The 13797-nt window shown below is 39.6% G+C and overlaps 1 protein-coding gene across 1 annotated transcript in view; it reads left to right on the forward strand.

The window, feature by feature from the left end:
• Positions 1-6262: 6262 nt before the first annotated feature.
• Positions 6263-13797, forward strand: part of adgrb2 (adhesion G protein-coupled receptor B2) — a 150746-nt gene continuing 143211 nt past the window's right edge. Inside the window, exon 1 of the mRNA XM_062435728.1 lies at positions 6263-7151. Coding sequence (XP_062291712.1) covers positions 6263-7151 — 889 coding nt within the window. The remainder of the gene's footprint in view (positions 7152-13797) is intronic.

Here is a 13797-nt window from a genome sequence, read left to right on the forward strand (position 1 = left end):
GTGCTAAACATAACGGTATGTATTGTCTGAAGTTTTTTTAGCTAGCTGGCTCCTAATGTAGCTAGCTTACTAAAGTTAGCTGCTATCACTAGCTAAACTACATTGGAACGCACAAGCTAATGTTAGCCCGTGAGGTTGCAATACAAAATTATAACATATAGCCTAACATAGAATGAAAAGAAAAATTGCAAAACAATTAATTAAATAGAAGAGGAGGGTTGGCCAAAGGGGTTATACTCAAGAGAGGAGAGGCAGTGCTAAAAGTGAACAAGCTAAATAATTGCTTTCTTTTCTATTAGCCTGCACTTACAGTTGTTAACCCCAACTCGAAAAATCAAAAAATAATTCACTACTAAAATCACTATGCCAATTTGAATTAAGTTGAACTACTAGCAAACTACTTCAAATGTAGTTAAACTACTATTTACATGTAGTGAAAGTACTCCCCATCACTGGTGTGGCACGTGCACCTGTGTGTGTAAGCGCATGGATTAGTTAGTGTGTGTGCTCATACACAGGCCGCATGCTCATCTCCACGTCATCAATAAATCAGACAATACCATTCTCAACCACAGTGCACTTAGATGTCTTTACTAAGCATAAGAAATTAGGATGATGGCAGGGAAAGTGACAGGGAGATAAGAGCAGGTGTCATGATTCTCCAGCTCAACCCTTCTGAGATATGCTTCCCAAAACAGAAGCACCCTACCCAGGGATATTGTTAAGTATGGTGCCCACAAGCTATTCCACTCTGTTATCCATAAGTACAAAAATGTTTACAAAGAATTCCTACTTTATTTCCATTAATACCTGAGCGATTGAATTATACAGTATATTTATGAAATCCACAATGATGGTTTTCTCTTCATTATTTTACTTTCATACAGCCAAATGCAGGAGACTGGATTTTACAGCTCTGGGAAATTATTATGGTGGCAATAATTTCATCCTCTGGTGCTGAGGTTAAACATTAGAAATATGTTGTTCATGTTAAAGAAAATGTACCATAAACGGCGCTTGCATATATTCAATAACTAGCCTATTTTTTAAACAGCAATAATTTTTTGAAAAAAAAAAAAAAAGTGTAATGTAAGTCGCTGATATTAAGAATCCACACTCAAATATCCACTCATAGTGTGAAAAAATATCCACTGACAGCAGCTATAGCGTCTTTTATAATGTCTTTTAAAGTAAAACAGTACAGCACACAGCAAAGTTTCAAAACAGTAAAGTTTTGCAACTTTAGTGTTTTGGTTCACTCAGTGCTGTTACACCGTTGTTTTTGAGCACAGCAGGTAATTGTTTTCAGTGAGACAGCTCTAAAACACTATGTTTCTTACATGGCACCCATCTTCTAGATGTATAAAATGCTGACTGTTTGCTAACAAGTTTTCCATATCATCTTAAAAGAGGGTATGTGTCAATGTTGTGCTCACAGCTCGTTTACGTTACATCCAAGTGGCAACAAAATAAATAAATTCACAAGTTTAAGTTATTTTTTTGGGAACTCTTCACTTGAGAGTTTCCAGTAGAGTGCTTAACAGGAAGAGAGTGGAGGGAGAGAGAGAGATGGGACATGATATGCGACAAGCTTCCCTGGCCTTAAACCTCTAGGCTAGTGTCGTAAGCTAGGATTGACTTTTTTTTCGGATGACCAAGTAAACCCTTTAAAACATGATTACTGTGTTCATCATACTAGTGTTTTTATTCTGCATAATTGGCAAACAGAAATGCCTGCTGTATATTGGAGAATGTGATAAGAAGCTTTTCATTTAAACTCACTAACGAAGCTCAAATGATTGAGGCTTGAGGCTTCACCAATAAGAACCTCAGGCATAATGGATCCATGAGTTTTACATGTCCCTATCGGAAAGTGTTAAAAGTGGTAAAAGTTTGATTTCTAATGATTCTTAGGACTTTCTCATCACTCATTTTGTATTTTTTTTAAATTTTGTGAAGACCCTTTCGTACAAAAAGTTTTCTAAGCTTATTGACTGGAGTGATAAGAACTCCTTCGTTGTCAACACAAACAAAAAAGAGGAAATCACTTTGCTTTTCCGCAAGGTGAGTGTCAACCTCCAGTGATAAGTTATTTTCCAAGCTTTTCCAAGATTGTGGGGCTTTTACAGACGGGTGCATGGAGTGTAATATTATTGATGGTTGTTCTAATTTCCTTTTAACATCACGGAGAAAGTACAGTGTCCTACTGTGGAAGAGAACTAATTTTTTAATGCTGAAAAAATGTAGAGCATATTAAGATGATGCAAAAGGACTTTATTTTTATGGTTTCACTTGCCGTCATAAAACCAGTACCTTTTGGCTTGTAACATCTTGCAAAGGTTTTTCTAGTGTATGGAACTATACTGCTAACATTAAGAGGCACAGACAGCTTGGAGCAAACGTGTGTGCTTAACTTTTGGTCACATCTTCTCATTTAAGGACCATGTTACCTACAGCACAACTGTATTTTATTATTTAGGAACTGTGGTGTTTTGGCACTATTCTTTTTTGCATGACAGTGATGACAATAATTAGATGAGTCATATTGTCACTTCATTGCATTAAAGAATGAAGAGGGAGCCGAGAGGGAGAGGAAAGAGAGACGGAGAGTGAAGGATATACATATTTTGCCATCCATGGTGATAACATTAATGTCAAGGTGGAAGAGGGAAGGAAGACATCAAAGCTAATACATATTTATGGGTGCCCCCAGTAAAGTGCTGTTTTAGAGTGAAGTGGGACAGAATGGCCTCATGAAGAGCACTTTAGGGCCTACTCTTGCACAGACTGTGGGTCTATGAATATTCATTGTTCATTGTCCCAAAAACAATTTGCTTAACGCTTTTGACTTCTTTTCATCCGTAAAATATGCGTAAGATTTTACCTATGCATGGTTTGGCATATAATGCTATCTATCTTGACTCTTCAGGTCTGATACAAGATAAACTTTTGTTCTTTGTACAGTAAAATAAGGAATACAAAGTTAATTCATTGTAAAGCATAAACATCTCCAACTTCATGTCAGTTTCACTGGGCAATCAGGAATATTCTATATTATAGATATTGCAATGAATTCTTACTGTATTCTGGATTTAACAGTTCAGTGACACATTGTTAGTGAGACACGCGTCACTGATTGCACTGGAGTTTGTATGGATGTTATACCATGCCATATTAGTTTGAAAGCACAAGAGCGTGTTTAAGCGACAGTGTCTATAACCCTATCATATGCCAGACAGCATGATGTCCTTGAGCATATTTCACAACATGCTACATTAGCCTTCCCTTGGCCCAACTGCACCACGCATTTATCAAAGTGTCATCTCAGGCAGAGAAGGCGCTGTTAAAAAACCCTTTATGTCACCTGTTCCCAGTGAAAAATCTCAGTTGACAATCCTGTGTACAGGAAACCCCTGTCCAAACACTGACAAAAGAGGAAAATGATCAGAAACTAGAAAAAAAAAATACATTTCCAGGTCAAGAGATTGGTTACTTGTCACTTCCACAGTAAACACTGTCTGATGAGTGAAAATAAAAGTTTTTTTTCTGTAGTGTGTAGATGCTTATATCTTATGTTTGTGTATCTTTTTTCTAGCACCTGATTTTGCCTTCTTGTGAATATTTTGCTTTGAGCAACATTTTCACTCTTATTGCTAAATTAGCAGCGCTGTAGTTCTGTAAAATATTCCAGCACTCTTTCCAAATCTTCCCTGCAATTTATTCTGCACCGCAGGGTAAACTGCTGGTCACAAAGACCTTCCCATGACCTCAGGCCAACAGATTTAAAACTCTGCAAAACCCAATCTGCGTCCATCAAAAAATAAATAAAAAAAGAAAGTGCGTAGGTGAAATGTCCTTGAGCATGCCAGCAAACCATTTTTATGCATTGTACATCACTCTTAGTTAGAATCAGCAGAATGCCTAAAACCTAAAGGAGATTGTTTATTTTTCATGAATGATGCAAGTTTTGCACATATTTTCATAATAATTGTGTAACTGCTATAACACTAATACACTTCTCCCTCCAACATCTCCTCCATCTCTCCTGTTGTGTTACCACCACCACCCGCTGTCATCAGTCTGCCTTTCATGTGTTTCTAACTCTCATTAACAGCTCCCTCGTATAAGCCCAAGTGGCTCTTACTGTCCAACCCCTGTGGGGTCACCTCTTGACACAGTGAAGTAAGCACAGTTCTTAGCCTCTTACACAGGCCTTGTGGACTATAAGTCCAAAGCTGGAGAGTGTTAACAGACTTACATAAATCCTGTGAAGTACAGACTACTGCTGTGTTTCATTAACCGGGGCCTTAGGGAAGAGGAATACTTGCTCTAAAAGCCCACACATATGGAGACACATGGTTCATATGGAGACATTTGTAGTTGTGTCACACATTTAGTAACCTTGGTTGATGCTACTTTACCAGGGAGACCAATCTGAGACAACTATGACGTAGCTAGGTGTAAGTGAGTTTTGCAATATTTTAAGGAAAAGTGGATTGGTAGGTGATACATTTGTCTCCAGATTCTGGTTACATCAACTGAATTCCAGGCATTTGCGGCTTACTCCAAAGTAGTATGAGAACAGTAGGATTAGTTTAGCTACTGTTAATGCTAGGTTTTATTAGGTTAGTTGGCTGTATAACAAATCACATTTTATGTTGCATTCATATTCACTGTATTTCAGCAGAATGAGAAGAATGAAAAAGTGGTAACTGAGCATTTGTACATTATTACTAGCACACCACAACAATAGAAGAGAAGCCCTAAGGTGCTGTTCTATTAAGCTACAGTGGGACATATTTCCAGCCCTTTGTTGACAAGTTAAATTAGATATAAAGTAATAAAAAAATAAAAACCTAGACTAAAACATATGCAAATAAATGGGCATGCAAACACAAGCACAATGAGCATTATCTTTGTCAGTGAGCTTGTTTTAAAGTATTAACATTTAAAATGTGGCATGATATTGCAAATTATCTCAATTTCTGATATTTTTAGCTCTTAAGCACAGAGCTGAGTAAAAAAAAACAACTGGCTACCACCAAGCCACACTGATACCCAGAATATGTCAAACGTATTTTCTTACATTATGCGAGCCAGTTTTCAACTTGGAAAATGCACACTGTGGTATATTTTAACAGAAAAAGCAATCAAATGAATGAGATATGAGCATGAACAATGTTCATGAACCGCTGACATTTTCTACCAAGTGTGTATTTCTGTATCATGTCACATCATATCAAATCATAGCCTTCCATACAATTACCCAGCTGCTGTATATTTCTTATATTATGCTCTGACAAAGATCTTTGCATTCATCACCATTTTTGTTTTGTGGTAGTGTGCAGTAGTTGTCATGTTTTGACAAATGCTTCTTATACTATAGTACAAAGTTGTCTGAATTGCTATATTAAATTATAAATTGTAGAGAGTAGTTATATATAGTGATATTTTAGAGTGCACAGTGAAATTTCAGAGAAGGTTGTCTGGGTATCATGCCGTAAGGTTATGGTACAGTGGTGCGAACATTTCCCATCTCCCACACATCCTCCTAAAACTTACATTTATGTAGAACCACTTGAAAGTCTCAGGTGATGGAGCAGACTCACTGAGATGTACAAAAATCTAGTGGGCATCGAAGTAGTTTAAAGCGAAACACTAAAACACTGTAAATGCTGTATATGTTGGGGCGTTTTTTTTTAGCAGGGTGTGTGTGTATTATGTGAGTCAAAATCAGGCTGTCGGCGAACCCTCACTGTGTCGGTGATGGTAATAGTTTGCCAGAGCCTTGGGGGAGCTGCGCAGCGGGCATTGGTGTGTGTTTTTGTGTGTTTGCTTGTGTGTGCGTGCACTTGCCTGTGTGTTTGTGTGCATATATCAGCAGGAAAGGGTAGAGCGGGCCCCACAGTGCATGTCTCAACAGCCAAGTCATCAACCTTTTTAATCCAGCCCAGCAGGGATGTGTTTGTGTTTTTGACAGTGCATATATGTGTGTATGTGAGGAAGAACTTCATGAGAACTGCTGCCCTAAACTTGGTTATATTACATTCTGAGGCGAGGCAAATATCTGTCCAGAAATATTTCCAACCAGATGTGATTCAAGACTTGTGGAGCAATATTGATAAATTCTTCATTTGTCCATGACATGCGGGTTCTGTCAGGTTGTCAGTGAAGATATGCACTGATGTGTCTAATGTTGAAACCCTCTCTCTCCTCCATCCTTCTCTCTTCTCTCTCCTCCCTGCAGGACGAATGTCATAGGATGAACACTGCTGGTGGGGTGTGTCTGTCTGTGCTGTCCTCTCTCCTGGCTCTGGCTGGGGCCCTGGCTGCCGTGTCTGCCCTCGCTCTAGCTCCTCTCTCTGCCCTGGCTGAGGCTGCCTATGGGGCTGCCAATGGCGTCCCCAGCACCGGGGCAGAGGGGGCCCCCTCGCCCATCTCCTCACAGTGCTCCAGCTTGGTAGCTGGGGTGCTCTATGGCTCTTTCTCCCTAAGGGAGCTTTTCCCTTCCAGGGTACCTGGCTGTTCCTGGTCCCTGGAAAACCCTGATCCCACCAAGTACTCCCTCTACCTCCGCTTTACCCGCCACCCAGCCATCTGCCGGACACACTCCCCCATGCTCCTCTCCCTCGACCACCACCTGGCCAATCAAAGCTGTCCACTACACTTACAGGAGGCAGCCACTAGGGATCAGGAAGTCATTAATCTCTGTGGCAGCCAATCCAACTCAGATGGACCTTACTCTTTCCTGCAGTTCGATAAGAACTTTGTCCAACTATGTCTAACAAGACATCCAGCTGCAGATGAGCCTCAGGTATCCAAGGAATTGCTGGAACTGAGACTAGTAGAGGTGTTACTCATTAACAACGAGAACTCCAGTCAGTTTACCTGCGGCGTGCTATGCCGATGGTTTGAGGAGTGTTTACGAACAGGTGACCATGGAGACCAGGAGGTTTCCAACGGCGACGGTTGCGGGATGACCCAAACAGGCTGTATCTGTCCTAATCACAACATCATGGCACCACCTATTCCGTTGCTCCCAGAGACACCTCACAGTTTCAGCAACGGTTCGCTGGTTCCCGATGACTGCTGCGTCACTGAGCTGCATTCCAATGATGCAATCGCCATAGCACCCAGAGATGTCCGACAAGGTAAGATTATTATTCTTTTCAGGTGATGATGTTTCAGGGCTGCTTTTGCAATTTTTAATGCATTACACATGAGCACACATTTCTGCACTGAGCATATTACATACGCCTGCAACTCAACACTTAATTTTCATGCTGTGACATAAATGGCACAAAAAATAGCACCTTGTACATCATCCCCGCCAGCAAATCCAGCATATGCAGGCAGTTCTGTTAAATTCAGCTGACATTCAGTTGGTCTACTGCTGTTTCTTATCCTTGTCATCTCACATTTAGTTTATTTGTATACCAAGCTTGGAGTGGCAAATAGACAAGAAAAGTTTGTCTTGTTATCCTGGCCTTTGAAACCACCTTAGGGAGGTCGTATGCCTCTGCTTGACAGAGAATTTATTATTTGAATTTTGTCTTTTGGCGTGTTGGCCTTTAACTAAAAAATGAAGCAGTTCAAAGGGGGGCCTTTAAACCCTCCATCAAAAGATTTGTAAATGCCTGTCAGAAATTCAGCCTTCTGATCTATATTTTAGAGATTCCCCCATGTGGCCAAGAGGTGTGGTTCCAAGCATGTCAGTTTACATGCTGCACAATATGGTGTGTGTGTGTGTGTGTGTGTGTGTGTGTGTGTGTGTGTGTGTGTGTGTGTGTGTGTGTGTGTGTGTGTGTGTGTGTGTGTGTGTGTGTGTGTGTGTGTGTGTGTGTGTGTGTGTGTGTGTGTGTGAAACCATCTGTTGGCAAAGTTCGGACAAGATCAGATTTGACACTTGTGCACATACACGTGCACATGGTCGTTCATACATCAATGAATTCAACACGAAGCAGACAATCCCTTTGCAAACACGACTCATGGGAATATGTATGCATGTGTGCATCTGCATTAATCTGTGTGTTGGAATGTGTGTGTGTGTGTGTGAGTGAGTGTGCCTACAAGCAACATATAGTAACATATGTTTTTAATTCAAACAGAAATGGACAACTGCTTATTCATAAGCTTTCCTTAATCATTTGAGCACTGTCACTGGTTCCTCTAATGTAAGCCAATAAGACCAATGTAGACATGCATGGAGATATACTGTGAAAAAATGGAGTATAGTGCACATAATTACATAATAATTTTCCTTTGGGATGATTATAGGCATGTTTTTAAAATTAACATTAATTATTAGAGCCCAGTTATTCTTATTGCAAGACTTAGCCTGCCTTCAACAACACTCCAACACACATACTCAGAGCTCTAGGGAGACTCTTACCTTGCTGACGGGAAGGTTATTGCTCTGAACTCAATCAGTGCAGGATTTATCATCTAATAAACTTAGAGTGGGAAAAATAAGGCACAGTGAAAGAGACTGTGGTGTAGAAGGAGAGAAGAAAGCAAATGTTTTTTAGAGTTCGACTTGGTCTGATGTACTTGTGCTTGTGACGAAAGCCAAACGAACAGCGCTGCTCCGTAAATTGATGCCAAGTACAAGGGTGATATTAAACTTACGCCAAAAACCTTGAAGCTCTGTTTGGCTTTTCTGCATCTCACCTCAAAGACGCTGATGTTTGGCACATATTGGTTAGAGGCTGGTCACTCTATGAGAGATCACTCACCACTCACAACTCACAGAGACCACTCTGAACCACAAATAGCTTTTGATGAGAAGACAGCCTGAAGAAGTGTAGGAAAACTGTTCTCTACCAAACAATTCCCAGACGTCCTAATTACCCTAAAATATCAGAATTACTGTAAACCCAACATTGAGCTGTCAGAGTGAGAGCCAGAATGTTGCCTCTATCCTGTTTCCCTCCTGTCCCTATCTCTATCAACTAAAAGATAAACATGAACACCCTCGCTGAGTCAGAGATGCTTGAAAACAAAGCTGAGCTACTTGCTTTCTCCTCCCCTCATTTCTGTGTTTTTCTGTTTTTTTCACTCTAAGACTTTTCTCATGTTTTGACTCTGCGCCCCAGTTTACCTGTACCACATAGGGTCGATTTCCTGGACAGGGATTAAGTCTAATCCAAGACTAGACTTGTTGTCAATGTATATTTTCTCAGAATCTTGTCTTTAGTCTATGACCAGTCTTAATCTCTGTCTGAGAAACTGAACCATAGAGTATAAAGGTACTGACTAAGAGATTTTGACCCCTACATTTTAGATGTGCCTTCACAAAATGTATGTGCGTGCCTCTGGAATTAAACTTAATTACTAACTTTTTGTCAAGGTTGTCAAGGGTGTACTCATGCACCTTAATGGTCTAAAACACAAATGGAAACTCAAAGTTCTCATTTTTGCTTTTGGCTTGGGAATTTTCTGCATATCACTTAGCTTTGTCTCCCCACATTTCTTATCTTTATCTATTGTCTAGCCCTTGACTTTCTGCAAACACTTCTGATTTCAGTGTCTTTGTTTCCCCACATTTTTGGTGAATAACATTATTACATTTTCAATTTGAAAAAATTATTTTCAAACATTGTTGTGAAAAACTATCATTTTTTATATTGATTTTGTTTTAATTGAACATACCAAACAAATTGATGTCCTTAAATAAACAACAACATTCACTTTTCAAGGACTATTACAGACACTATTCAGTCAAGGAATGCCAGTCTTTTATCGTTGAGTGGAAATGCAATGTTTCGCTTGTTGTGGAGGCAAAACATTGTTACAATTGATCTTGGATATCTCAGATGAGCAGGAAATGGCCAACAAAGAAAATAAAATGGTTGATCAAAATAGTGTGACCATCCCTCTGCATGTAGTGTATGTTAAAACCGATGTGCCAAATGTTGTTCTAATAGTCTGACACTGAGCATCACTTCTGTCTTTCTGTCAAAAATCAATATTAAGATGGTTTCACCAAGCTAATTTTCTGACATTATTTAATTAAAGGCCCCTCTTGCATTTCTAACATTATTTAATCATTATTTTAATTATGTGTAATTAATTTACACAAAAAGCAATGAGCAAATAATTAGCTTTCATGGTATCTCACAGGTGTTTTAATCAGAAAATGGGATCAAATTTAATAAAAAGGACAACATTCAGCACAGTTTTTATCTTGTGATGGACAATAGTCCATTATACTGACCTTCACAAAGCTCATTTTATTATTTCTGTATTGGCAAACATTCAACTCGTCTCTCCACCTAAAGCTGAGGAAGGAGATTTTTTTCACAAGCATACTGTATCTTTATTATGGACATGACAGGCACAATGACCAAATTATACATTGTATGGCATGAGGTGACCCCTCAGGAATATATTTTTCATGTCTCAGTGGTATCTGTCAATAGTAAAAGGGTATTTAGTGCAGAAACCTGTTCGTCCTTCATCCTTGCAGCTAGAGGAGAACTAAAAAGTTTTTGGTTTTTTTTTTTTTAAGTACACATCTTAATGAAGATTTGCTCTGTAGAGTCTATAACATTATATTTGTAATCTGTATATATATATTTATTTTAGAGAGAGGTCTGGGGTCTTTGTCCATCAAGTCTATGAATGAATTACCTCATGACACTGAACAGATTTAAACCACATATCTATGTAAAATACATTTAAACAAATAGTGTCTCATTTCCATATAAATTGAGTATTAAGGGGCAATGTAAGCTCTATAATGCCATATAAAATTTTTTTCTATTTTGTCCTACTTTCTTACTTAGTACAGGTGTCTCCAGTGTCCCTGCTTTTATTTAGCATAAAAAGACATAATTTATGTGCAATTTAACAAAGTGCCAATCCCACACATAAAAAATACTGCTATTACAACTACTACTAAGAAGAAGAAGAAGAAGATGAACATGAACACAAACACATAAACTTTAAACAGCCTTGTGGCCTGAAAGGTTCAAGACACTATTATTGAATGATGGTAAAGGCAGTTCAGTGTGACCAAAGAAGGCCTGATATACCAGAGAGTGCATAATTCTATCTCACACAGACTCTGCCCTTTATTGGACTCTATAGGTGATACTCTTCTCCAATCAAACACATGCAATTGCCCACTAAATTAATATGTATGTAGCCAGTCAGTGAGGATGTGCCAACTGATTGCGTGTGTCCCACACAGTGTAAAAGACAGATTTTGCTTGTGTTCTAATCCTTCTCACTAAAGATGGGGCAAATTTTGCTCACTGATCTTACTTCTTCACGGATGGAATTGCCGCTCCAGGCTCATTCCTGCCCATCATGCCCCTGTCTCACATCCGCTGCCAGTGGGAACCTCTCTTCTGGACAGGACCACACAGAGAGCGGCATGATGTAGCCACCGCCCTGCATGCACTGCCAATGTCTTTCTACAACTCAATGCCGAAAACAGTAGGGCCATTTTAGGCTGTGTGATGTCTCACTCTGCAGCAACAAGACCGATGGGTGGTGTTTGGCCTTCACAGGAAATTTGACACATCAGCCTCATCAAACTTCAGGCGGTGCTCTTGGTTCTCCAACACTTCCTAACTCTGGTTCAGGAGAGACGTGTTGGTGAGAACAGACCACTGCGCCACGGTTGCCTACATCAATAGGCAGAACGGAGTCCATTCTGCAGCCCTGTTGAAGATGGTGGAGAATCTGTTTTTGTAAGCCTCAGAACAGCTCCTGTCTCTGAGAGTCCTTCACATTCTGAGTCTGGAAAACAGGGGCACCGACCTCATGTCAAGAGGCGGCCCTATGGCAGTGGAGTTGGTACCTGCACCCTGAAGTGGGGCAGCAAATGTGGAACCAGTTTGGGAGAGTGGAAGTGGAGGTGTTTGCTAGTCAAAACAACAACCAGTGCCTGCACTGGTTCTTCCTGATGCTGAAAGAAAATCCACCCCTGGGGGTGGACACACTTGCACATGTACCATGGCCAAGGGAGACTGCTTTACACCTTTCTTCCTCTTCATCTCAGTCAAACACTGCTGGAAAGAGTGAGACAAAAGTGGGTGTTGGTCATCCTGATATCTATTGTTCAGCACCATGGTATGCAGAGATAACCCAAATGTTGGTAGCCCAGCTCCAGTCCATTCCACACATTGTTCCCAAGAACATGAGGAGATCATTTAGGTTGAGAACTATTTTAGCATTCATATCCTAACCTTCATTATTGCACATTTCATTTTAAATAAGTAAAGCTTTTACTTTAATTAAGTGTAGTCATACTATTTTAAACAACATACACTTGTACATGACCTGCTATTCAAAGAGACAGGGCAACATGCAGCACATCTGTGTACATTCAAAAGAATTATGACTGAATCCCTAACCATGTGAAATCCAGCATTTTTGTGACATCTCCGCTATGAAATGATGCAAGTCATAGCAACCACATAAAATCACACACATACGTGCCTGCACACAAACACAGACACACACACGTTCAGTTTTTGGGCCTGTGAGGTGATGTGTGTCTGAATGTCAGGTCTAATAGAAAGAAAGAAAACCCTAGATTCCTCAGTTCTCCTGTCAATCAACAACCCACTCCCTAAAAGCTCTAGCACAGACATACATCATAACTGACACAAGATGTGTTTGAAGCAAAACAAACACACCGCTGGGTATCACACTATCATTTTCGGTCATTTTCTTCTCCTCGCCATGGTCACATTTTTATTTTATTGATACACATGGTGCATTTTCACGCTCTCCCGCCAACAAAACCCTTTGTTTTCTGTCAAACCAGTGACACAAAATTCAGCTGGTGGTTGAATTCCTGCCAAATTCTGTATGTGTTTTGCCAGGAAAAAAAATCCCCACTGCTTCACACATACAGCTCACATTTGTAAGTGTAAAACTGTGAAGATGCTCATTTAGAACCCTTGCATGTTCCTTCAGACACAAGAAATAGTAAGCAGTCATAAGCTCTTTTTAAAGGATAGAATAAGGTAATTCTGGATCATTCATTGTATAATCATTTTTAATAACTTTCTGAAAACAAAAAACATAAATGTCTAGAGAGGCACATACATAGAAAAAGATATAAGAATACACTAGCTTTGTTGAAATTGATTCAACATTACATGGACAACCTGTGAAGAGTTGCTTGTATTGTTATATTAAGATATGGAGGATCAAAGCACCCACTAACCACTGTTTCAGAAAGATATAACCACAAGATCAGAAAGGAAAGCATCTGTAGTACCTATATGGATGGATCAAAGAAGGATCAGATATATGTGCTTATGTGTGAACATAAAGGTGTCCTCCACAGCACTCCTTGCATAGTGCTGAATGTGTCACCATGATATACTGTATGGTCGTTGCCTTTCCCCTGGTTATTGAGAAGTAAAGGGCGGAAGGGGTTAGAGCTATGATCTGGGCCAAAACATGGAGCTTCTTGTTGTGTCACTTTGTCAGATCAGCCCCAGCCACCAAAAACTGTTTATCTACTGTAATCAAAAAGAAAATTCTCTTGACATCAGATTAATGTTAGAACAAGCTTCTCAACGTTATTTGACATTATGAGCCAAGACATATAGACATATACATTGTGCAAGGAATATCTTTACATAGACGTCTCATTTGTGCAAAGAATAATTTTACATAGAATACTGAATAAACACAATTGTTCTCAATCTCATTCTCTCAATCATCAATCATTCAAAGGAAAATTACACCATTCTCTATATGTTAGCTCATCCATCTTGCTGCAGAAACCACCATAGCTGTCCTTTAATTTAATTAGTTGGCTTGCACACA

The sequence above is a fragment of the Scomber scombrus genome, chromosome 16 (assembly GCF_963691925.1).
Source record: "Scomber scombrus chromosome 16, fScoSco1.1, whole genome shotgun sequence".
Classification (NCBI taxonomy): Eukaryota; Metazoa; Chordata; class Actinopteri; order Scombriformes; family Scombridae; genus Scomber; species Scomber scombrus.